At 43.1% G+C, this 26,534-nt stretch overlaps 1 protein-coding gene across 1 annotated transcript; it reads left to right on the top strand.

Moving 5' to 3' along the window:
• Positions 1-58: 58 nt before the first annotated feature.
• LOC113127303 (fibroblast growth factor receptor-like 1) lies at positions 59-26,226 on the top strand. Its single transcript, XM_026301767.1, has 7 exons — positions 59-374; positions 957-1,052; positions 16,954-17,226; positions 22,530-22,616; positions 22,938-23,222; positions 23,945-24,298; positions 24,645-26,226. The coding sequence occupies exons 2-7, from the start codon at positions 968-970 to the stop codon at positions 25,085-25,087; spliced, it is 1,527 nt and encodes a 508-aa protein (XP_026157552.1). The 5' UTR covers positions 59-374; positions 957-967; the 3' UTR covers positions 25,088-26,226.
• Positions 26,227-26,534: the final 308 nt, after the last annotated feature.

Genomic DNA, 26,534 nt, shown 5'->3' with positions numbered 1-26,534 from the left:
TCCGGCCCCTGCAGGCTGTGATTGGCCCGCAGCTGCAGCGCTGGGACGGACAACAAGGCTCCGCTCTGTGCGCACTGGAAAAGTCACTTGGGTGGACGGAGCGGGATTACACAGCCTCTTAGACCGCCCAGAGTTTTACAAACAATTAACATATTGGATATTTATTGCGATTTTTAAAAAAAAGTTTACAATTTTGTCACAGCCTTGAATACATTATTATTATTTTTTTCCTGAGACGGTAGAGACGGTCCGGTAGAGGTCTGCGGAAAGTCCACCGCTGTAAGTTTTGATTCATGGACTCGACACGGACTTCAGCTCGAAGTATTTCTGTCAAGAGGCTCATACGAGGTTGACTTCATTCATTGACTGTCCAGGTATGTTATCGACACGTTCACACTGGCCTTTCATCGCTTTAGCTTTAACATGTCCTGTGTATTTGCATGTTTACCCAAGCTGTCCTTACTGTAAGACCTCACTAAGACAAACTAGCCAAAACACCTTAGCTATATTAGAAAGTTTAGCCTGCAAACATCAGCCAGGACTGTTAACTTTTCCTGAAATACTGTAGACAGAAAGAGTCCAAACCTATCGGTCCACTCTTCACACACCATGATGTAGTGCTAACCCACTGTGTATTTTAAGGCTTAAATTCAATTTATACACATTTTTTTAGGGAATATTGACCCCAAACTTTACTTTATTTGGGGATCATGTCAATTCCTTTAGACTTTCTTACAGACTTTAAAAGATCCAGAAGTGTAGTTTGGGGTCCAATTTAAGAAAAAAACTGAAACTGTGACATGGAGACAACTTTGTATATGTTAATATAGTCCTCTACTATTGTTTTTTTTTTTTCCTTTTCTATTATTATTAGCCATGCAGTTTTATTTTTACAGCTATTGATGGCTTGGAGAAGATTTTCTTTACCTGTCTCACTGTGTCCACGTGTCTTTCAGCTTTAGGGAACATGAAGTTGTCTTTGGATAGTATGGGCATCCTCAACATGGTGCTGTTCGTCTTGGAGGCTGTTTTACTGACTGACTGTGCCAGAGGTGAGAGTTGCTTTACAAATGTTCAGTCTTTCTTATGAATAATACGGGTTTTGATCTTGGAAGGTGACACCGGATTCATGCTCTAAGATAACCCAAGGTGTTTTTTTTTTTTTGTTTGTTGTTGGTTTGTTTTTTTTTGTGAGCTTGAATAAAGTCTCAGTTGACTCTTAACGTTTTCTCACAGAGGAATAAGAGACAGAAAACTAAAAAGTAAAAAAAAAAAAAAAAAAAAAAATCTAAACGGAGCCCAAAATCAACACAGGGCAGGGGAAGGAGAGAGGGCAAGCCTACCACTACCTTGTTTTTGTGTGTTTTTCAGTCATAGCTGTGTGTGTGTGTGTGTGTGTGTGTGTGTGTGCGCGCGCGCACTGCAGCTAAAACAAACAAACATCATCCATCAGCTTCCCAGGGTGAAAGAACACAAGTCAGTGCAAAGACTCCAGGACTGCCATGGCTGGCCAAGGGACTGTCTCACATCAGCCTCTGTGTGTACAGGCACATACACATGCGTGCATGCATGTGTATGTGCGTGTGCATGTGTGTGTTCATGACTGATATGCAGAGCTGAGAGTGGGAGACCTCAGTCTGACCATAATTCACTACACTGTTTGTTGTGCCAGTATCAATACTTGGCTTTATAAAGACAACTCAGAGTGAGCTTGTCAACAGCTCGTGAATAACTGCCGAGGCAATTTCTATGATTTCATCCACCATCACTGACTACTGAACCATGACTGATGCAATCCAGTGGCATGAGTCAAAGACCGAGGCAAACCTTGAAACTACACTCCAGCTTTAATGAGAGAAATCTGAAAAACAGACACGTTTCCCCGGAAGACCTCTCAGTGGGAAAACAAGCAGGCTCCATAGCGCTCACTTTCTTCTCCACCTCAGCGTCAAGAGGCGTCTAATAGGTACAATACCTGCGTGTGGCTATCAGGGCTTGAGGTAGAGGGGGCAGGAAGGGGTTGGCGGCGGTTTAGAGATGGAGATTATATCTGTGGGTCTGCAGACAAAGCCTCATTCACAGTTGGGCGGCCGTGCCTTCACGGCAGGACTAAACCAAGAGTAAACAAGACGCGGAGGCTAAATAAGATTAGACGGGCAATTTTGTATGTTTACAGATTAACAGATGTCAGTGAAGGAGAGACACAGAAGAGGGAATTTGATGGGACAATGAAGAGTGGAGATCTGATGCGTCAGACAGCAGGAAGGTTTTGCAGCTTATTTCTAATTTCCCTGACAGTGGTTGCAGATGCACAGAGATATCGACACGTCAACTATTATAGTGAGATAATTTTGAATGATGCTTGACAATCTGTATCCTGCAGTTCTCCAAGCAGAATCAGCGATACAGTGAGTTCACTGTTACAGTCCAAGTACAACAGCTTGACTCCGACATCCTGTGAAATGCAGTCAGGGGGGTTGTGCTTTTATGGTTATACTAAAGGCCAGCCAGGCAGTAAAACTGTCCATGTAAAGTTTAACAATGTATGATGACACCTTTGACAAATGTAAATTCAATTATAAAGGACAGGCCACTCTGACTTATGTGTGAAACAGTAAAAACACACCTGAAGTGTTATTTTACTGTTGTAAATATTACAGACAATGCGTCTGAGAAGACAAAAAGTTTTAGTCCGTGATTTTAAGCCTGTTGCTGTCAGTCATCAGGTGACATCTGACCCTGGACCCCCGGCCCTTTCTACCACAGGCACACACACATATAGAGACACACACATCCACACATGGACCCTCTCTCTCTCCGCTGCAACAGCTTTTGCGACTGGCTAAGCAAGAATTATTTCTTAAGACCCCCATAGGAACCCCCTCACTTCCTCTGTCCCAGCCCCTTCCCTCTCCCCCGTTGCGTTTCGCCACCCCCAGCAGCTGGAGGAGGTGCTCAGTGATGTGTCCCAGCAGAGCCTCTAATGTGGCGACAGGCCCGGGGACCACTAGGCTCCACAAAATGACGACTGCAGCAGCCAGGACATATGGATCTGCAGAAATGCAGCCTGGGAGAAACACAGAGGCACCAGGTGTCTCTGTTATGCAGAGGGACTCACTAACAACAAACACACACACACTGAATTGTACTGTTTGGATGCATTTTAATTAGAAGCAGGCATCAAATAGAGCTGTGCCTTTTTTGTGCATGTGTGTGTGAATCTGCGTTATTCATGTCTTCTAACAGCACACACATGTTTGTTTCACCTCTGGAGCCATCCGGGGAAGTTTGGTGCAAACTGCTCTGCGACCCTGTTTGGAAAATATACATTTTATAGCAGAATTACATCATGGTTAAAAAACAAAAAGCTACTATAAGATAAGTAGTATGCCACAGGCTTTTAAAATCACAAGGCCTTTTGGCTCCCAGACAGTTTTCCATTTCCTTTTAACCGTAATAAGGCTAGTTTCTCAGTAACCAAATGCCCCAAAGTCCTCTTATTTTTAAATAGCTCCTGAATAGTAAGAAGGTGTAACAGTGGTGTTCTGGCTCATGGGCCAAGCTGGGGAGACAGAACAAAGGAAAAGGAAAAAGAGTTGCACTGAAAAATCTCTGCTTTTCTGATGATTGATGTGTTTTTTTTATAGAACCAACTCACACTTTAATGCCCCATTAAATTATTAGAAACAGAATCCGCTTGGTTTAATGTTTTGTGTTTTTTTTTTGTTTTTGTTTTTTTTTAACTCCACACCAAACATCAACTCAAGAAAAGTCATACATTTCTCATTTTCTGCTTCAGCTGTAATTATTACAACTGTCCTCTGGTCTTCCAACCAGCAGTGACTGCCACCCTTTTTACACATATCCCCTTCTTTTTCCTTGCTTCTCACTGCCTTTCCTCCGATTTATTACCAGTGTAAAGCTGAAGGAAGTGAGTTACACTAACGTGCTGTCATCAAAACAAGCCATGAGCTGACCTTTACCCCCACCCAGCCCCTTCTCAGCTCTCTGTCAGCCCGTGTACCAACGCTGGGTCCATTTGAACAGTGGATGGATTATTACGTGCGGCGGTCCCCCAGGTTTGACAGGGCAGCGGTAATTAATTTTAAACACCCCTCATCCCTGTAGACTGGACTTATTTACCAAGCATTAGACAGCAGACGGTGTGGGGGGGTGGTGGGGGGACTGGCTTTACTGAGGCACTGCCATTTTGAGGTGCGTGAGAAGAAGTTACGAGAGTCGGCACTGCCTTTGTGCGTCTGAATATATGTGAGTTCTATTAAGGAGACTGAAATTACTCTGAGCAAAGTTGTGATAATGAGACATCCAAGGAACACGGGGCAATTAGGAAAACCTCAGGTATACCAGCAACTATCCCTGGTCAACCACTTTCTCTACTAAACCAGGTGGAAATAATATTCCTCCTGCTAGGATCCCTGAGTTTCTATCCCAGAAATAATGTTACCAGCACTATAACAACCCATGTTTCCCGATCTATCACCACACACTGCTGACCCCATCAGTTCAGGAGGAAACATTCGGAGAGAGGAATGTGTCAGACTTCACCCCTCGCAGGGGAAAGAAAGGAAGGGGCTGTAGCTGTGATAAGTAGTCCTAATGGAGGTCAGTTGGTGTTTACTTTAGCAGGGTCATATAATCCCTGTGAGCAGCACTCCCCTCATTGACTGACTTAAATGGTCACTTCAATTAGCATTCATGTGGAATTTCAAAAAGCTTTCAGTGTTTGTCACTTCCAGCTGTATGCTAATGCTCGGGAGAGGAGATTTTCATTTTCTTCTTTTTATAATTGTATTAAGAAAATCCGATTGAATTTCACCAAAGGTCTGTGTGTGTACAATGCTCATTAGTTTGTTTGGGCAGTTTGCTCCGGGAGTGTTTTCAGCCCACACACACTCTTCCTGCTGGCTGAATGGATCTGGGTTCAGTTAAATAGAATTCCTTGTGCTCCTATTAACCTTCACAAAATCCATGGAGCCGCTTACAAAGTGCACATGGAGGTGCCACACTGTCACCATTCACATGATAATCTACTTTATGTTCTTCTCTGGACTGACGGCGTGCCTGATTTACCAGACCGATGAATAACTGACTTTTGTTAAATAAAAGCTTTTTGGTCTTAAATGAGCTTTTGATAATATCGGACATTATAGGCTCCATAGGCTTCATGCTGTGTGGAGTGTGTGGACTGAGCATCTGGAACCGAACCTGTAGGTGGGGTTGGAGCCTGCCTCACTGGAACCTTACAAGTGATCTTACAATAACATTTCAGCCCCTCAGTGGGAAATGTTTGTCTTGTACAACCCCACTTTCTAAGCCTCTCTCATTCCTCCAGTCCCGTTCTTGTTTTCTCTTTGTCTTTAGAGGAGCCAAGTCACGGAGAGAGACCCTCCCTCCTCCTTCAGCCCCCTCTCTCCTTATTTTCTGCTCCACAGCTGTTCACTCAGACGCTTTCGTAAGTGAAATGATGAGTTTCCAATCACGCTCCGCTTACACCCTTCAGCGGTAAAAGCCAGTTTTGCCTTCCTGTAAATATTTAAAATTTTAATGTGGATTTGGATCGTGGATCTTCATACAGCTGCAGGAAGCAGTGCAGAAATCAAAACTCTTGTTTTTACCTTCCCACGTCTGTTTCTTCTCATCTTTTTCTCAAGGTCTTTCCTTTAGCGTTACCTCCTTGTTGCATCTTCTACCATTTCAGTGCCAAAAGTCAACAAACCTGTACCACAACAACCTTCTGTGGGCTCAGGAAAACACATCCACAGTACGTTGCATTTATGTGATGGTGGCCTTCAGGAAATTTCTTGGACTGAGCAGGTTTAGACAAGTCCAGCAGTTGTCATTGTGATGTTAGTGAATAAAAGACAGATTTAAAGTGCAGAAATATTATCTGTTCCATCTTACTGTTTGTGCTTGTTTGCTGTACTTGCCACAGCCTGCTTGAATCTGGCTGCAGTAGTCTCGTACAGACTTATCAGAATACCAAATCAGGCACCCAGGCGGTACCTGTTGCATATCATTTCAGAATGAGTTTCCTTTCTTTCTTTTTTTTTTTTTTTTAAACGTATTCTTTTCTTTGTGCCATCAAGTCTTTCATTGTTGTCCTTCTGTTTGTGGTTAAGACAAACAGATTGGTGTTAGCCGGCTTCATAATTTGATGCCAGACTTCAGCACTGGATCAATTTTTCTCTTTGTTTTTCTGCTACCTTTTTCTCACACAAGAGTATCTTTAGAAATCAGTTGTTGTCCTGACAAACATTCACTCTCTCACACACACACACACACACACGCTAACCCTGTTGTTCTGTAGTTAAAAGGTTGATTGAAAGTTATGTTGATGGCAACAGTGATGGCTGGCTGGGCCTCAAGAAAGCCGAGCCATGGGACAGCTGGGGTAACAAGCTCTGAATGAGGCCTCTGCTGCCTTCGACACACAGGACTGGACCCTCCTTCCAGCTTCCATCCTCCCCTCCCTCGATCCCCCTCTTTCAGTTCACCTCCGATGAGCTTCAATGAGACCCCACATGGCTTTGTGGCTTTTTCACTCCAACTTTGTTTTTCATTAGCGATTCTTTTGAGTGACCTTCGAAATGTTTTGTGCATTGTCCCCATTGATTGAGGCTGTAAAGAGTCTGGTCTGGACGATTGTTTGTCACAGTACGTCAAAATGTGTTTTCATTGCGAGGATATACGCTGTAATGAAGGACTTTGTTTGCACCCATTTCCAGCAGCAGCAGCCTCTCAACACTGGAAGTTAAGGAGGCTGTGAGGCCCTGATTTTTCATTCAGGAGACCCATTTCTCTGTAATGAATGGAAAAATATGTCCCTGGTTTGACATGAAGAGTGGAGCGGGGCAAGGGAGGAAAAATCATCTCAGGAACAGAGCGTATGATCTGTCATCTTTATAGCAGGGCTTCTTCTATCCCAGACTGGAATTCTGCACCATGCAGTGAAACTGATTTGATTTCCTCATGCACAGGGATGTGTGAGTTTGGGCTTTGGATTAGCCCCAAACTAGATGTACTTGTAGTTAGAGTTTTGGCGGATTGGGACATTACATTTATACAGTTACTCTGTATCTAGATTGGCTAATCGTGAAACTTTTAGACATTTTGTTTAATTTCAGCCATGCTGGTGATGTGGCTCTAAAGATGGCAGTGCTTGTCATCTGTTGCGCCACCACTCTGGTCCAGAAATATCTTGACAGCTATTAGATGGATGGCTATGAAACTTTGTACATTCACGGTTCCCAGAGGATTTGGTGTTTTCTGGGTTTTCCTGTAGTGAATCATGAGGTTGATATTTGTGGTCCAGACACAAGCATTATGACAACTATTTGATGAATAGCCATAAAACCAGGGGTACCTCTTACTTTTCTATTACGTTTACACTCAAATTATTTTCATCTAGTGCTAATATTAGGTTCACATTTTTGTTTTTTATTGAAACATATAAAAAAAATTGTATTGATTGGCAAAAATTTTATCATGGCATAAATTTATGGCCCTGACTTCATCAGGTCAGCGTTTCTATTTGTCCAGTATTTGGGTTTATGACTGAATATCTGAAAAGCTAATGATGTTACCATCAGCTTCAGTGGTATTTAGAGCAAATTAGTGAATGTTTTCAGCTTAACATGCTAATCTGAGGTGGTGAACGTTATACCATCATCTATCAACATGCTATTATCATTTGCGCATTAACATTTACTTCTGAAGTAGCGTTTAGCCTTGAACTCATTACAATGGATGAGGAAAACAAAAAGGATCAAAATCAATGTGGCAGAACTAAATATATTTTCTTTTTTATTCCAAACATTCTTCATAGTCTTATTTATTATATTTAAAAATATTTTCTAGATTTATTCATTGTTATTTGGATTCTGTGATATGTAAGTTACCTTTGCAGCAAGACTATTCTGGTCATCAACCGCCTGTTTCTGTGCAGGGGCCCCTTATGGAAGGAGTGTATAGGAAGGCAAGGTAAGGCAGACAGAAATAACTATAGTCCAGAAACACAGCTATGCTATTACAGTGCAGTACTAAGTTGTAATACTACAAAGTTGTCTTCTTTGTAGTAAAGAAGAAACAAAGCTGCGGTATGGAAATAATTAAAGGCACACGACACAGTTTTCAATCTAGATTTGAAAATGGTCAGAGCTGGGGAACATTTGAGAGCATCAGGAAGTTGGTTCTGTCTGTGTGCAGAGTAGTAGCTAAAACCAGCTTCATCCTGTAATGTTCATCCTCATGGTAGCAAAGAATCGATGTTGTCTAGCTCTGCATTTACAGTTGATTAACAAAAAGAGAGGCAGGCAGTCTGGCAGACAGAGACGGATAGAGGGTAGTGACCTTTGTACAGCTGAGTAGTAAGGTGAACTGGGAAAGCACTGAACAAATTGTCACTGTGAAACGGTGAGTACCACATTGTAATGACAGGCTCAACAGCTCCATGATGACAGATTGATTTCAGACAATATTCCTGGATTGTCAAGAGGCCCCATTGCTGTCAGTGAGAGCTTTGCCAGTTTCTCCACCCCCTCCGTCTGTCTTGCCTTGCCTCTCCCTCCCTTTCTCCCTGCTCTGTCTCGTCTCTGTCTCACCCGCCTTCCTCTTTCCCTCACCCACTCCTCTCCTAGCCTCTCCTTCCCTCCTGCCTGAATCGCCACATTCTCCCCAAACACTCCTGCTACCTCACAGTCTTTCATTAGGCCTCTCCTGAAAAGACCTTGTTGACAAAGGCGCTGGTGTAAAGCGCGTCCCAGTGTCACAGAGATTGGCCGATCCCCAGACCGTACGCTGGTGTAGGGTTCTTGGAGGTGAGGACATTAGAGACACTCAGTGCCAGGCTCAGTCGTCATCATCATCATCATTATCACACACATTACTGTAACACATACGCACAGACACATAAATGCACACAGACACACTGGCCTGCTGGTGACAGCACGTCTGGCTCAAAGCGGACTTGTTTACAACCTCCGTGCATCTCTGCCAGTCACTAGAACATCAGACCAACACAGAGTGACGGTGACTTGACTTAATAAAACATCTGTGTCTCATTCAGCACCTCCAGGCTGGACTCCGACTGTGTACAGTTGTCACAGTCCCAACACAGGTTGGATAGTTAGTTGTTTCCAACTGTGGAATGCAGGAAGGCTGAGGGATGGAGGAGGAGGAGGAGGAGATGGAGGCATGCAGGGAGTGGCAGGATGCACCTCACTGTTGACTGATGGAGGCCATGAAACAAAAGCAAAGTTAATGTTATGAGGAGGTGGTGTAATAGGACTGAAGGGTAGATTGCCCAGCAAGTGTGTTTCAGAGCATTGATTGTGAACTTGTGGCATTGATTGTGGCCATGCAGATGTCTGCATGTCTGTTCCACATGTAAAGTAAATGGGACAGAGAAACAGTACTTGTTAGGTGCTATCTGAAATGTATTAAGAACCTTAAAAGTGGTCAGGCACCAAACCTGGCATCAGATGCTGGTTTGAATAAGTGCTTGTCTTTATTTATTCATTCAGATAATTGTTTGAGATTTAGATTTACTAAATCTGTTGTCATTGAGAACTATGGTAGAAACATGTTAAAGAGTGACATAAAACCAACTAGAAGATTAAAAAGAGCACAAGCTGCCCAAGGTTTACGATTCAGCAAACAGATGGCCTCAGGAGATGTCCTTTTCTTGAAATGATAAGATTTAATTGTAAATTCATAGGAAAAATTCTTATGTTACTGCTTCTTTTATTCAAACCTTAACATTTGACATTGTGTTTCTTACTCAGATGAAAAACATGTTTCATAGAAAATGCTTCCTACTGAATATCCCAACCCAGATGTTGGAAAAAAAAGGAGTGTATGGTTCGATATGAAGGTCATGGGTTTAAAATTCTTTGCTATCTGAGGCAGGTGGATGATAATGGCATTCACATTAATGAGTTTCCATTTTGTTTGCATCCAAACCTCCACATCTATGTGTGTTTATGAGTGTGGGAGACAATGCACAGGTGACCCAGAGCCGTCAAACGTGTGTGAGCATTCACAGAATGTCCCTTGCAGTGCCAAGTGGTCGGTCCATCTCCAAACATGTTAGACAGACAGCAATAAACAGGTGCTCGTTGGTGCCCTGCTCTGTATTGCTGAGGGAGAGGTCTGTCTGAGTGTGTCATGTGGCTGAGGCTGAGCCTGGGCCAGGGAGTGGGGTGTGAGATTGTTGGGATTCCTGGTTACTGCCGCCTGGGCCCACCTAATCCCCCTTCACTCCCCCATGCAGCCCTCCCCTCCTTATGAGCTGTGTGTTAAAGGAGGCCTCTCTGCCATCTTAGCCTCTGCTCCCTCCACTCTCAAAATCAGTCCTTCTGTTTTTTTTTTTTGTTTTTTTTAACCCTCATCCTACTTCTCTCCCCTTGGCGTCATTTTCTCTCTCCCCTCCTCTGACCCCTTTGTCTCCGTCTGTCACTCTATCTGTCCTTTCTCTCTCTCTCTGTCTCGCTCTTCCCAGCCTCCCTCCTGTTGCCTCTTCCCTGATAAGTGGCCCTAAGCACGCACTCAGCCCCTGTGTGCGCACGGGGCCTTAGCCTAATGGAGTGAGATAAAGCGACTAGAGGGCTACTCACTGCACGTTCTCTATGACGTGACAGGATTGGTGAATTATTGCATGCAGACAAATTAGTGTTCGTTTGTGTTTTCTATTTACGGAATATATCCCATTGGTTCTACTCTGTCTACATTTTTAAAAAAATATTCACAAATATGTAATTTCAATAAAATGAAGACTATTCTCCCTAAAACAACTGGAACTGTAGTTTTTCATAAATTGTGGCTTTGGAGTGACATTAGATGATTTATTGTTTTTGAGGATTATGCTTTGATTACATTGCCAATTTACAAAACAAATAAAGGTTCAACTTATCTTAAAGGATTATTAATAAAAATTACTCAAAAAGTGTCCACATTTAAAAAGATGCCCACTTTCTGCTTTGTGCATGAGTAGGTAACACAGTGGAAAAGCAGGATATGAACTATTCCCCTCGAAAAACATTGTAAGAAAGACCTCTTCAGTTCAGGTTAATGTGTTTCCTTTTCCAGGCCTGTGGAATCATGGAGTCTTTATGGAAAGGTCCTCTGGAAAGAGACCATTCATGTAATCAAAATATCAAAAGTTTCAAGAAGTCATAAAATGGAGGATTTCTCCTAGGGGCTCATTTAGCTGAGACGATAAGCCACTTTAATCCTGACATATCTTGTGATTAGTGAAGTAAAATTGTGGATTTTTGTTTTTGTGCTATAACAGCAGTCCCATGGAGTCTACAAAAACACACACACACTCACACGCATGCTCCTTCTCTCCTACAGAGGCAGCTGGAGCCTGGAGAAGGCGATCAAGTTTAATGAAATATAGCAGCTTAGGGTTCAAAGGCTCCACAGTAGGGCCTGTTAACGATCGGCTGCATGATGGAGATGTTTCCAGAAGCTTTATGACGCTGGAGTAATTTCTCTCCGTTTCTTTCCTGTTCTTTTGATGAGGAGACGGCAGGAGCCGGTTGTTCTGGAGCCGTCGGTGAAGGAAGCAGATGCACAAGCTGCAACGTTAGTCCAGTGAATCTGATTTAATCAGATAAATCAAGTGGAGCATCTTATTCTCTTTACCTCTTTATTTTTATTCCACCCCCTCCTGCTGTTCCTCTAGTCCCTCATGTCACCCAATAGCTCCTCCTGTACCATTCCCACCACTGAAGCAGTTGCTATTCAGTCCACATCAGATGGTGCCGAAGAAAGAGCCATTGTCCTGGCTGGTCTTACCCTGCTCTTATCTATTGATTGGAAAGCAGAGAGGGGAAAATAACAGGTATTGATTACCACACTGGGTGAAGTTGCTGGGCAGGACGTCTGGAGGGTAAGAAAAGACGGCATTCTTCACCTTCTGCTGCCCCGCTGCTGTCAGAACAGCCTTCGCCGCCACCCCGCATATCGCGTCCCCTTTCACCCCATCACTAGCCTGCCTAGTCCCCTCCCTCCCTCTTTCCCTCACCTCCTTTTTTGAATTACCAAGGTGGCTTTCTCCCCTCTCTCCCACTGTTTTATACAGATTTTTATCTCAGCTTGTGAAATGTATAGCCAAGTGCAGCAACGGGCTCTGAACAAAACACTGGGCTTTCACACACTCCCCGATCTGCCGTGTCTGCCTCACCTTTCGCCTTCACTCCACCCCACCAGTCTCAAGTGAAGTCACTGCCTCTGGATTTGGGTTCCAGCTTTCATGTCTTTTTGTGCCTTTCCTAACTTCCCTCTCTGTATTTTTCCATCCATTTTGTTGATTTGCATTATACAAGTGCTCCTAAGATTTTATGAGATGAATGATAGAATATTTCCCTGCGAGCACAAGCTCCATTAAACCTCCCTCTCTTCTGTTATGTCTGCCTGCTCTGTAATGGTCTACTGAGCTAACACAGTGCTGCTGAGTAGGAGGAAGCATTCTCCGGATTGTATCAATCTCTATGTCTCTTATCCTTTATGTAAATACTGAAGACAAATTCCCTCAGATCGGTGTTTATCCAAGTAATGAATCACTACAGCCTGGCAGTGTGCAAAATCCTTTTGATGCATAAGAAACTCTTGCAGTTGGCTGGAGATTAAGACCTGAATCCTTCATATTCGAAGCTGTTTGCAGTGTTGTTTGAATGTCCTAGACTGGGCCGATGGTGTTGCGTGCACATTATCAGGTAGTTCTCATTGCAGTTGCTTGAGTTCCAGGTGTTTGGTAATGGAGCAGCTGTCAGCAGCTAAGGCAGGCCTTTATTGACATGTTTGCACTGCCTAAAAAAACCAAAGCACTTTGTATGGGAGGGAAAATGCATGTACACATCATTACAAATCCACAGGTGTTTTGTAAAAGAGAAAATAAATGAGGAGAGAGTTGCCAGCACATCTGAACATTGCTTAAGCCTGTCGGCCTGTGGAGTCTTTTCTGCGTCGATTTCTCTTTCATTTGCATTCTGACATTTACTTTATTTGCTTTATTTCCCTCCATGGATGCTTGCACTTCAGATCAGCAGTTCATTAACCCGCTCACAAGGTTTTGTAAAAAAAAAAATTGCTATATTTAGTCTGAATCACAAGAATGTCTCTTATTGAAAGTGCCCCTTTCTCCTAAAATAATCCATCACCAAATCGAGCAAAGAAAAACAGAGCTAATTCTGTGAGTCGCCAGTCCTCCTCTTTCCTTTCCTGCGCTATGAAAGATTCCATTCACACATGGAGCTCAGCTTTAATAAGGAGCGTCGTACAGACGCTGCAATATGGGGGAAGCCCATATGGTCATGTGTATCATTTTCCATGTGCAGAGGACCTAACAATTCTAACAATTTGAGTAAACACTGTGAAACTCTTGTCATGAATCTGGCAGATATCCATTCATCACAGCCTCCACAGAGAACCACAATGCTTAGTTCAGCAACCAGGTGAGAGCCTCTGAAGGCTGAACTTAAAACAGCAGAGGAAAGTGCAGCTACAGAACATTTTGGTTCTGGTATAGTGTGATTATATATTATACTGGGGACATCTTGAACTAGGTATCTTATAATCAAGCAGAAGAGTTAAAAATTCCCTTTTTCACAGAATTGGATTTGCCACAAAGGTACATTTGTGTGGTTTCAGAGCTTTCATCACCAAGGTTAAGAGAACCTGTCCTTGAGAAAAGAGGAGGTGGAGGAGGAGGAGAAAGGTCATGCGCACAGCACAAATACTTATTAAGTTATTCAGACGATGTCCTGTCCTTGATTTCAGCACCTCTTCATGCCTTGTTTTTCAGAAGGACTTCAAAAGGTTTTTTAGAAGCGGTGATGGAGGGAGGAAATCATTTGTTGAACATTCCTTGTGCTTGGAGCACGAGCCAAATAATTTTAGTTTTTTAAGCCAAAGAGCTCAGGAGCTGGGGTCATCCTGAAGAGTTTGGGTCTCGAGATCACATGGCAATTAAACATTAAATTAAATTAAACATCGCAATTAAAAGACATAGACATTTTGGAAATGGGCTTATTGGAGTTTTTGCTGTTTTTCCGGAATTAGTTGGATAAAGAGCTTTTATGTTCATGTGACACAAACAAGGCTCCAGTAAGCAGGTTGGTTAGTAAGCAGGTTGGTTAGCTTAGCTTAGCACTAAACTAAACTCTTAATAACCTGACTCTGCATTAAGGTAATAAAATTTAACCAGTAGCATGTCCAAAGCTCACGAATAACATATATCTCATCTGGTTTTTGTACAGATTAAACAAATGACATAAATGTATTAACTAATAAGCATTTATATTGTTGGTAGTCAGACCCCTTGTTTCTACTAAAATAAGTTTTTGGCTGTAGCTTCTTATTTTTCATACACGCACAAGTGATCATTTAAATGTACAATGCCAGCTAGCAGTGTCTCTAAAGCTTTGTATGGAACATATTATATCTTCTTTGTTAAATTCATTCAGGAAAGTTGTGTATTGCGGATATGTTGTGGTTTATTTGCAGGTGGCCAGGTTTTGTTGCTTTTGGGCGAGGCTAGTTAGCTCTTTCTACATGTTTCCAGTTGTTGTTGTAATGTAAGCTTACTGGCTGGTCCCTATAGGGTTTTTATTTACACAGAAATAAGAGTGACTCAAACGATGTCAAACGATGTTCAGAAATCTTTGTTGGACACTTTGCTTCAGCTAAAACTTTGTTTGCCATGAATCAGGCCTTGTTTTGTCTCTTCCATTAGTCCAGAAGGAGCAAATGGTTGTGTGGCTTTAGGTCAAGAGAGATAACTGAAGCCAGTTTGTTCAAGAATTGGCAGAAATGAATGTATTGTTTGTCAAGGTGGTTCAGTCTCTTAGGATCAGCTCAATCCCTATGAGCCCCAGTAGCACCAAGCCAACACTGTGACCTGTTTGCGGTCCTAAAGCAGAGTCTGCAGAAACAGTGAGCCCCTCTGTTCAGCTTTGCTTGTAGAAGAAGAGTGAGATACAGGCCAACTGACAACAGCCAAGAAAGACTGCGGTTGTGTTTTCTCCACAGACATAAACAGTGACACTTCCAATTTCCTGTGCATTGCTGTGGACCAGGAACGGCATCCACAGAGAGGAAGGAAAACTCTTAGTTTGTGTGTGTTCATGCATGGTCGGGGAAAGAAGGAGGGAAGGAAGGAGGTTTCCATTGGTTTGATGCCCACATGATCCAAGTCTTTTTCCTGTGTTTTGTGGCATGATGTAAGATTTGTACTTTGTACAATGAGTGTGTCAAACCTTTTTTTTTTTAGCAGTGAAGGTTGCTGGTCCAGCAAACCAGATGTTGCACCTGCATTTATGATACACTACCTCTGTTGGCAATGTGATGGATGAAATGGCCAGATGGAGTTACCTATGACACCTCCCCCACTGCAGCCCCATCAGTATAATGAAATTCTTGTTTACCATATGTGTGTGTGTGTGTGTGTGTGTGTGTGTGTGTCTGGTGGGAGAGGCCATGTGTACTTACCCTCCCTATTGTTTTTACTGCTACCAGACCAATCATTTGTTCTCAGGCAGAGACTGCTGTGTGTACTTTTGAGGAGTATTGCAGCTACAGGGTTTGGTTGTGTTTGCTCCCTCTTTTTTTGCTCCCCCAATCTCCTGTTTCTCTTCAGTGTCTAGTCTGCTCAGTAATTCTGGGGTTTGTTTGGTTTTTGTGTGGGTGGGTGGGTGTGGGGTAGGGGTTAGTTAACGCCCAGTTCTGTGCGAGCAGCGGCGCAGGCCTCCTAACACCATCACAGGGTGTTTTGGCCTGCTTCACTTCACCAGATCTGAGGGAGCAGACCTGAGCCAATTAAGAGCAGAGAGAACAGGCTGCTGTCCGTCTCACTGCGACCCGCCCACCACATCGCTTTGATCTCTTGCACGCTAAGCAAAACCAAAGCCAGAACACTTTACCCGCTCTGTGCAGGCCGTGAACGACGGGGCTCGTCCAATTATTACAATCTGGTTTCAACATTTCTGGGTAATCAGACAAAAAGATGACAAATTACCTCTATCTCGTTCCATCTGTCCACAAACAACTGTTTTCAGAGCTGGTTCTAATCAGGGAAAATCACATTCAGATATTTAATTTCATTTGCTCATTCAAATAAACTATCTGTTTGTTTACCTCGTATAATATCCAAAACATTGTGGTTTTGTAATGTCGTCTGGATAGTAAGCTCAGTATATTATTTATTATATTAATATTTGTGGAATTCTTATATATGACAGATCATACCTAGATAAACGCTAAAATATAAAAATAACTGTTTCATGCAGTTTATGCATTTATTCAGTTCCTTAATCATGTTGGAGTAATTTTTCCACTGATGTGTCTAATGTATGCACACATGGCTGCCAAGATGATTAACAGGAGGGGAAACGTAGAATAAAATTGAAATTCAATGTTCATTCCTCCCTTGGAAACAGCAGTTGACAAAATTTCACCAGAACGATCCATTCAGTGGTGGTTGGAAAGTATTTGTACTTTGTACTAATTTAATTTGACAAATTATGTATTATCTATTCAGTTTTTTTTTCTCATTTCAATGTAAAATGATTAAAAAAAAAAAGCAGAAAATTTTGGTTGAACTGGTCACAACTGGAAGAGGTTTGCTAACTGAGGTTGCTGATGTAGATGTTGCTGTGTCTGAGAGTCAGGACGGTCGAGTACTGATCATTTTGGCTGCATCATGACTAGAATGCAGTTCTAGGGAATCGCTGAATAACTGCTTATTGTGATGTTTTTGGTAGGAAAATAGTTAAAGTTGTGGTGTACCATTTCAAAATATCCAGAACAGCCTCAGAGACCAATTTTAATGTTACTGTGAGCTGCAGATGGAACCACATGATTTGTTTTGGGAAACCATATTAAGGCGCTGAAGAATTGCTCTAAGGCATTGTACCATTCTTGTGTCCTCAGGACCTCCACGGGTGTCTGAGAAGGTTGCTCACAGACAGACGGCAAGGCTTGGGAGTGCCATCAAGCTGCCGTGTCCAGTGGAAGGAGACCCTCCACCGCTCTTAATGTGGACCAAAGATGGGCGCAACATCCACAGCGGCTGGATCCGTTTCCGCATCCTCCGCATGGGCCTGAAGATCAAGGAGGTGGAGGCAGACGACACAGGGACCTACATCTGCAAAGCCACCAACGGCTTTGGTAGCGTTAACATAAACTACACCCTCATCGTCATTGGTGAGTGCAGATGGAGTTCAGCTTTTATTTCATCCTCTGTGACTAAGGATGCCTGATGTGACTCTCGGCAGGTTCCTCAGATAAGGTCACTGGACGTAGTTAAAAAATGTAAGCTCAATTTGGCATCTATAAAACATGAAATCACCTGTCTTGTATCTAAAAGCAGAGAGAGTGGAGTCATTTGTCTGTTCAAACCATCTTGTGCTGTGGTGTTTTGAGGTCCTATTTGTAACCCTTCCCTGTAGTCAAAAATCTGACCACAGTGCCAATGTTAAAAGACACCATCACTGACAGAGGTCGAGGTCTAAAACAAGTGGACTTACGGAGGTTTACTGCTTGATCCTCTCATCTTTTGTATGTGTTACAGCTTTTACCGCTTCCTGCCCAAAGTCAACAGCGGTGTGGGATATTGTTTCATACCACTTCATCCTCTGTGACTGAATTGGATCTCAAGCTCTTCCCTCTCCTTAGGCTACACTCTGTGGAGGCAGGAGGTCTGCAGCTCCGCAATAAGAAACACATTCAGTGTAATAGTGCCGGCTTTTCTTTAGACTCTCACACAGCTCTTGAATGGGGCCTGGAGGATTAAGCAGAGTCTGGGCGAGTGTGTTAGTCGTTTGTGTATGTGCATACAGTGCATTTCCTCTGCGCTAGAGCGGAGCATGATGAATGAGCAGAGTGGAGCGTGAAGGCTGTGTTTAGTCTAATTACTCTAAGATGCCTAATTAGGGCCAGAGTCTGTGCTCTCTGTCTGTCTTGCAGGAGGAGCTGCAGCACAGCCTTGTGACGGCCGTGCTTCAGAAGAAGAGCCATAATCAGGCGGATGTGGAAAACACTTCAGTGAACTTCAGTGAACAGAGCTTGTTGTAATAAAGCATGCTCATTTGATGGGAATAGATGGGACCAAGAATTTTTTTTTTTTTTAGGCCATCCCTCAATGGGAAGTTGCCAGTGAGTTCAAAGAGAGGGTGTCTGCTGATTGGGCTAAAATGAAAGGCTGGAGATGGAGGCACAGAGCCAGCTATAATGTGCTATATAGAATCAAAGTCAGACGTGGCTATGTCTCTCTGCATTGCACTGAAAGAGCACTTTAAGTTTTCAACTCTTCATAATGGAACATATACAAAATCAATCATGTGATGGATAACGCAGCACTATGTAATTTTAAGTCTGTTTCAATGTCCTGATTGGATCCTGTTGAGAGTTTTTGGCTTGTTTCCTATTTGATGTAGTGGAGTATGCCTATTTCATGGTTTTTTTCTCTGCAGAATGTAAATGTGGATTATTTCAAATGGGAAACTTAACCTGAACTCAGAAGATATGCATAACAAACAGATGCTTAATATTACTCATATCAGTATACAAACACTTAACATACTGTAGTAAGCAGGTAAGCATGTTTATTATATCTGTAAACATCCACTGGTACAGACTGGTGTATAAACAGAGGTCTTTGCAACCTGAGAAAGAACTTCAGTAAACATAACCAAACACATATCCGGAAAAAAAGAAGCTCAAACAGGTTCCTGGACCACTGTGTGCTTTAAACACGTGGGACAGCTTATTTTTCAAAATGAAGTATTTGTCTCTGCAGCACAGCCAAATACTCCACCTGCATATGGAAGTTACATTAGGATTTAAATATTGATTCAAAGCTGGGAAATAAAGACTGACTTAGACAAATTAAGACCAACACACACATATGGGAGACACACACACAGTTAGCCTCTGTGATAGATAACAACCTTCTCCCTGCGGTGTGTTTATGTGACAGGTAATTTGTCTGGTTTGGCTTCTGCTGCAGTGTGACGGAGCGAGAATGAAGACTTTTGTGAGAATAGTTTAAGACTGCTGTGATGAAGCTGGCAGGGATCGCTGTGAGATTAGTTCAACCTGACTCCATGTGTGGCTCTGCTCTCACTCTGATTATGTTAGGGAAAAAAATACCTTTGGAATTTCAATCATAAGTCTTTCTTGGAAGCATATTTCCATGAGATTTGTATCAGGAGTGTTTTTGCCCTTTATGGATTTACCTAGAGACATTCTGGCCTGACTCTTAATCTTGATCTAGTTCGTTCCATTTCCGATTCGTCCTCTGGTGAGTGCATGACAAACTGACTTAAGACACTCAGCAGCCCGTCAGCATCTCACATCCCCCCACCCCCACCCCCCTCTTTTTTGTTTTTCTTCTCCCCTTTTGTCCGTCATAATATCAGACTCTGGCAGGTTATCACTACAATGGCTGTTTTTGCATTGCATTCTGGGTGCCTGTGTGCCGCACAGATTAGGGGGCCTCATTGTCAAACTACTTCCAGGATTGAAGTCAGCTGAACACAGCCAAGAAGTCTGAAATTCCCATGAGCAACACTTTCCATTAAGGATGAATCAGCTAATTGTTAGCTATTTTTATTTAGCTGCATGCAGTTAACCTGCCCGGAATCCTGTTATATTTCTCAAGGAGATCAGAGAACAGCGTTTATTTATTTTTGAAACACTGTAAATGAGGGGTAGCTCCCAGCATAGCTATACATACTGTATCCATCATGTCAGTTTATTATTTTTACTGGATCGCAGAATGAAAAAGCACAAGAAGCAACTCCAGTCGGGTATAGTGCCGGTCAGGGGGAGAAGGGTCAACAAAATCCTGGCAGCTGTTCAAGTTCAAGGCTCGACGTGGAAAGCATAACTTTTTAAACATCGGCTGGGACCCAGGAGAGAAAGCCAAGCAGAAGAAAGATAGTAAGATATGGAGACAGCAAAGGCATGGGCTGAGAATGAAGTGAGAGAGCAAAGGGTTTTGCAGGGTGATGTAAGAAAGAGGAGGGGGCTCCACTGCGGCTGGAGAGATATCCCTATTCCCATCTGCCAGCGGACAGCTTGTCCTCCCCTGGGCTATCTGAAGAATCTGGTCAGTCAGTGCAACATGGCGCCTCCTCAATCCCTCCAGCTGGCTGTTTGGGCCCTGTTTGGGGTCGTCTCCTGACAACTGGCTCCATCACCTCCCAGCACCCCCACCAGGATAGAGCGATGCATGGAGCAGCCTCTCTGTCCTCAGCTGCTCATGCTACAGCAGGCTTCATATAGCATTAACATGGGATTGTTATAATAACATTTACAGCATTTGGATATAAATATTTATGTCTGCACAGATAATATATTATAAGCTAATATGGGACTTGCAGTGATCATTATTTTTACATGGAGGTGCTGGCTCTTGTAGCACATTGTTCATGTTGCTCCTTGCCAGAGACGTTTGTCAGGACAGCTGTTAGATAAACTGCCCTGTGTGTGACTGATCACATGTGGTAGCTGTTTGGAGATTTACAGAGTGTGATGCAAGGCCACTGTGCATAACTTTGCCTTGACATTACAATGTCCCCAACAACATCTGGAGTTCATTTTGACCCCAAATCACCAGGCCTTTTCCTGTGATTCAGCTGGCACAGGAGACCAGCAGAGAGAGTATGTAGTGACCTGCTTCCTGTGGCTGGATTTGTGAATGAAGTGGGAGGGGTTGGCGTCAAACCCTAAACACTGAAGCGCGGCCTTGAATGGATGCAAGTTGTACGGACAGAGTCTGGTTGCATTTTAAACAACTTCTTAGTGTCAGATGGAGCGTTTACTTGCATAAACACGCATTTGAATCCCCTGCCACTGAAGTTTTGTTGTATAATGAAGCTTTTATTTCACACAGTAGAAAGTATGAAGATTTTATGTTTTGCCACTGATTCCATAATAGGTTGCAGCTTTTACTCACTTTCCAGTAGTGAACAAAACACCCACTAATATATTCAGAGGCTTCTTAGTTACTCTTCATTTATTGATTTTATTTTTCGATCTTCCAAAAATAACAATCACATGGCAGCAAATAGATGCCCTACCTCATTCCTGTCTGCATTCTAATGAGCCAACTTTGTGTAAAGACAATAGTGGCAAGGGCTAGCTTTAACAGGACAGACATATAAAGGGCGCCATTGTTTCCTAGAATTGCCGAAAAGTAGAGAGGAAATAGATTCAGGAAAAAAAAAAGTCAAAAAGAAAACCCTGGCAGTGTGGGACCATGTTCTGTTTGGATTGGGAGGTTCAGGAACCAGGAGGAATGTGGAGAGCCCAAGTGAGCAACAGAGAAATATTTCTTCCACTGGAGGCTGTTTTTAAAGGAATGGGTTATTATAGTTGGCCAGTTAAACCCCTTCAAATAGTCATGACATCATGGCTGGGCTTGGTGCTGCAGGGGACAAACAAAGGAGGGTTTATACCCAGAGAACCCTAGAGAGCTTTGAGGGTTTCGGGGGGGGACTCAGAGGGAGGCAGAACGGAGGGTTAGAAGTCACATCTGGTCTCTTTACCTGACCCAATCAAACCCTGAGAGGGAATTAGGTGTGCCAAGCTGCATCGAGAAAAATCCAGTAATAAGGCTGCACTCAAATCAAAACAGGGCACCACAGGTACAGAAGTGAGAGGCCTTTTTTTTTTTCTTTTGTATTGTTATTCAGACTTGCCTCTGCCATTCCCTTAATTTTTACTTGCTAAGTTTGCAACTGTGAATGACTGTAATGTGAATTGACACCTCAGCAGTGTCATATAAAATCACTTATTAGGTGTCGATCCTCAGTAACCATCTGCTCAATGCCTCTTCCTGCACAGAGTGATAAACACTGGCGAGGGGCCCGGCCTGTACTGTTACTTCATCAATGCTCAACTCAAAAAGCCGATATGCGTCACAAGCTGTCGATTAGGTTTCACTCATTATATTTTCTCTAAGCCCCGTCTTGGCTCCGCCGCATGATGTCAGCCAATGACATAAACTCCACAGCTGTCTCCTGGAGCTGAGCTTATGAAAACTGATCATATTACTTCCAAATGCTACACAGTATGACCTGAGCATGCACCCCGCTCAGAAGAGCCTATCTGTAAATGCTAAATTTACTCGGAGCCAAGAACACTTTGCTAGGCCTGTTTGCCGTTTGCTGTTGGACGCTGGAAAGTTAAAACAGGCTTTAAAGCAGCCATACACCTGCAACATTATGGCATAGTCCTTGGCCTCGATGTTGCCCTACAATTTGAGAAATGGATTTACAGTGTAGTAAATTACGAGTCATATATGGTCTGCAGGTTGGTCTGCAGACTCTTATTGATGGCAGCTGTTTGATGTACATGATGGCTTCATACAACTTCATTCAGATTACAGTCTCTACCATCAAGTGTTTGACAGTTTCTAGTTGTTGTTTCTTAAAAGTGAAATAATGTAAACTTTACTGCTTTGTTAGGCCCTTAACTGTTCTGTCCTGCTGCGTCCACAGATGACTCAGGCTCTGACAAACCTGAATCTGGAACAGCTCATGGAGCAGAGTCTGAGTTGGGCATTGATGGCTTCTCAGAAAAACTCGGTAAGAGCTCTGTACTTACAGAATGTAATTAATACTAGTGGTTTTACCTATTTACTACAAATCACTTGTACTTTTACAGCTACCTGCAAAAGATACGTGGTTTTGATTTTTGGATATTTTCTGTTATTTTGCCATTTTGGATCATTTGGGTTTCTTTAACCTCTGAATGATATAAAACAGTGATAATAACCCCAGTTTAAATAATCAGCCATCTAAATTTGAAGCCAAAAAACACTGGTATGGTATTTTAGGGGTAAATGTCATGGACAGATTGAACAGTTGCAATAAGCAGCTAAATGTTTCCTGTTTTTTCCTCCACAGTCCGTCCCCGCTTCACCCAGCCCGCTAAGATGAGAAAAAGGGTGATAGCTCGTCCCGTGGGCAGCTCAGTGCGGCTCAAATGCACCGCCAGCGGAACCCCTCGTCCGGACATTGTGTGGCTGAAGGACGACACGCAGCTGACCGAGCAGGAGGTCGGTGAGGGCCGCCAGAAGAAGTGGACTCTGAGTTTGAGGAACCTGACGCCAGAGCACAGCGGCAGATACACCTGCAGGGTCTCAAATCGAGCGGGGGAAATCAATGCCACGTATAAAGTTGAGGTCATACGTGAGTATCCTGCAGAGAGGCTGAGCTGTGCGCATATCAGACATGTTCATCTGGAAATATTAGTGCCAGCGCATGATGTAAAAAGAATTAATTTACATGATTACCGCTGTTTGTGCTGATCATTTTTATGATCTGTGCAGTGCTGCAGGGATTTCAAATAGTGTAATCACTGTAATAGTGGCTCTGATTTTTGATGGAGGAAGACCTGCAACCTTTAAGAAATCTTCTCTCTTATCTACCTGCTCCTGATGTCTGATTGCGATCAGCAGATCTTATTCGTATCCTTGCTGCATGGATGAATGTGTTTGTGTAATCATGTATATGAGAAGCACATTGAGGAAACAGGCTTGAGAGTGCGGGCTTGTGCCTTGGTGTTTGCACAGAGGGAGAGAGAGAGAGAGAGACTGTTCAACTCAGAGTCCCTCCTCCCTCCACCCAGTCTGGAGCTGATTAAAGCACAGCTGTCTGCCAGACCCACTGCCCCCTCTTCCCATGAGAAATGTGTGCTGTACAACCAGGAGCAAAGAAAGAGAGGAAACTAATCACACATACTTCTTCTGTTACATGTGGTATTCCTCCCTCTCTGTCAATTATAAGTTCCAACCTTGAGGCTAAGAACAGTATGGACAACTAAGACCTCTTCTATCCGCAGAAGGCCTGTCATGTCAAAAGATGACTGTGAGCGCGTCCTGACTGCAGTTATGTTCTGTGTGTCTGTGCAGAGAGAACAAACTCAAAGCCCATTCTGACCGGCACTCACCCAGTCAACACGACGGTGGACTTCGGCGGCACCACGTCGTTCCAGTGCAAAGTGAGGAGTGACGTTAAGCCGGTCATTCAGTGGCTCAAACGCGTGGAGTCTAACGAAGAAAGCCGCTACAACTCCACCATCGAGGTGGGGGACCACCGATTCGTGGTGCTGCCCACGGGGGAGGTGTGGTCCAGGCCTGATGGCTCCTACCTCAACAAGCTGCTCATTACCCGTGCCAAGGAGGAGGACGCTGGCATGTACATCTGCTTAGGCGCCAACACCATGGGCTACAGCTTCCGCAACGCCTTCCTCACAGTGCGACCAGGTGAGGCCTGGGGAATGTCTCTTTGTCACATACTGCAGAGCAACACACTTTCAGGACTTTGATAATTTCTTTCAATCAGTTCTCAAGGAAAAATTGTCTTCATTGTTCAAACATGAGGATTTGTTGCTTCTATGTTTTGTATTATTATAAATTTAACTCCAGTTTTTTTCAGTTTTGGCAGCGCTTTCAAACACGTCCTGTGGTCTTCCCCAGCTGAGGGAGATCGCTCAGTTGACATAACCTAAAAATGGAGCTTTGGTTACATTATTACACATGGTCATAGGCTGTAACTCTTGTGTGACAACTTGTTTTCATCCTTCTGTTTTTTGGCCTTCTTCTTTTGCAGACACAAAGCCTCCCATTGCCACCATGTTTTCACCAACTTCCAGCTCCCTCCCCTGGCCTGTGATCATTGGCATCCCTGCAGTAATAGTGTTCATCTTTGGCACAGTGCTACTCTGGTTCTGCCAGAGCAGAAAACACTGTCCTCCTCCCAGCGCGCCAGTTGCATCTGCACAGGTTCTGCAGAGCTCCCACCGACTGCCGTATCGAGAGCGGGACAGGGGCTGCGTGGCTCCGTTGTCCAGCTCCTCCAGCCCAGAGAAAGACTGCATGAGCTCCATGAACTATGAGGAGTATCTGGCACAGCAGCAGCTCCTTCTCAGCCAAGGAGGACCAACACTCCACCCTAAACTCTACCCCAAAATCTACACAGACATTCACACGCACACTCACTCCCACGTGGACGGCAAAGTACATCAGCACCAGCACATACATTTTCAGTGTTAGCCTTCGTGCCAATTACTCCCCCACTAACTGCTCCAGTATCTCTGAGGGACAGTGAGCTGCAGACTGAACTGCAGCTCTGGAGTGTCAGTCGCCTGACATTACTTCTCAAAAATGGACTCTTCTCATAGCTGGACATAAATGGGAAAACGCACATCTATGAAATACAGTGGCCAGTGATACACACTTTGCATTTTTACATTCAAACTTCCATATTTGGTGCTTTTTTTTTACCGTCCAATCCTCACACCACTTAAATCAATTAATCCTTGTTGTGCACTTAAAACAAAAGAGGACAAGGAGATCTGCAGCGTGTGAGATGAATTGCAGCTATTCAGGCCAGCAGAAAGATTCTTCCTCAGCAGTTGAATTTTGCATTTTCCTATTTTGAGGTGTAGTTGAAAATGGAGCTTATATTTTTATGTTTTCAGCTGTTAGAACTGCATGTTCTGCCTGGTAATGAAAATGAAAATGGTACTCAATATTTACAAAAGGGCTGGTTTTATGCTTCTACTCAGGTAGTCCTTTTGTTTGCTGAAGACCCATGATGTTTGGAACGCTGACCACTATCCTTGATTTGACTATTTCTCTATCCCTCACTTCTGGTAACATGTTACAGATGACAACAGAGTAGACCCATAAATTTTTATATCTTTTTGTGATATGCAAACCTTGCCTTAGACTGCAAGGGATGGAAGAATTGTTTCCATGTTAGCAGAACTGGTCTTCATTATTTAACTTTTTTTTTTTTTTTTTATGTAGGTCCCCAACACTAGTCAGGATGAGTCTTTCCAACCAGCATCTTACTCCCCTACAGTTTATGAAGCTGTAGTCCTTTATAATCAAATTGAGTCATGGATATTTAATTTATTTTGCTAAAAAAAAAAAAAATATCAAAGGTTTATTTTTCAGAGTAAGACATTTTACATATTTGTGTAATATTATTAAAGTATACTGATGTTGTGTATAGTGCAGTTTGGGTACTTTGGCAACCAGTTTAATCCCATTTAATTCCTGCCAGTATTTAGGTATTTGTGTATGTAATTGGTTATATTGACAATCTTGTATGATGTACTCTGTTTGGGGTTCAAGAACCAAATGGTCAAAAAGTTTGGTAGTTTGATTAAATGACCTGAAACATATTAGTCACATGCTTCAGAGAGATTAATCAAACTGTACTTTTTTTTTTTTACATTAATTTTTTCAAAACATGTCCTTACAAAGGAGTAGAAGTCCTTAACAGCAGTGGGTCCTAAAACATAAGTGCTGTGGAGCTTCTGAGTCCAGACAGGTCAGCTTTCTTCCATTGAGTGAGTTGAAGTGTCTGCTGAGGGTGATACAGAGGGCAGCCAGCAATAGGACAGAAATTGCTGGGATGAATAACAGAATAGACACCGTTACAGACAAGAGCAGTCTCAGTCCATTTTTAGGTGAGTGATGGGCCCTGCAA

Source organism: Mastacembelus armatus, chromosome 22, assembly GCF_900324485.2.
Source record: "Mastacembelus armatus chromosome 22, fMasArm1.2, whole genome shotgun sequence".
NCBI classification, from domain to species: Eukaryota; Metazoa; Chordata; class Actinopteri; order Synbranchiformes; family Mastacembelidae; genus Mastacembelus; species Mastacembelus armatus.
The sequence above is the reverse complement of the archived record's forward strand: the minus strand, read 5'-3'. Positions and strand labels throughout refer to the sequence as shown.

Bases quoted from the DNA above. Each gene is read 5' to 3' on its own strand.
- LOC113127303 (XM_026301767.1), top strand. From the start codon at position 968: ATGAAGTTGTCTTTGGATAGTATGGGCATCCTCAACATGGTGCTGTTC. The intron at 1,053-16,953 runs GTGAGAGTTGCT...TTGTGTCCTCAG, and splicing joins ACTGACTGACTGTGCCAGAG to GACCTCCACGGGTGTCTGAG. The intron at 22,617-22,937 runs GTAAGAGCTCTG...TTTCCTCCACAG, and splicing joins TGGCTTCTCAGAAAAACTCG to TCCGTCCCCGCTTCACCCAG.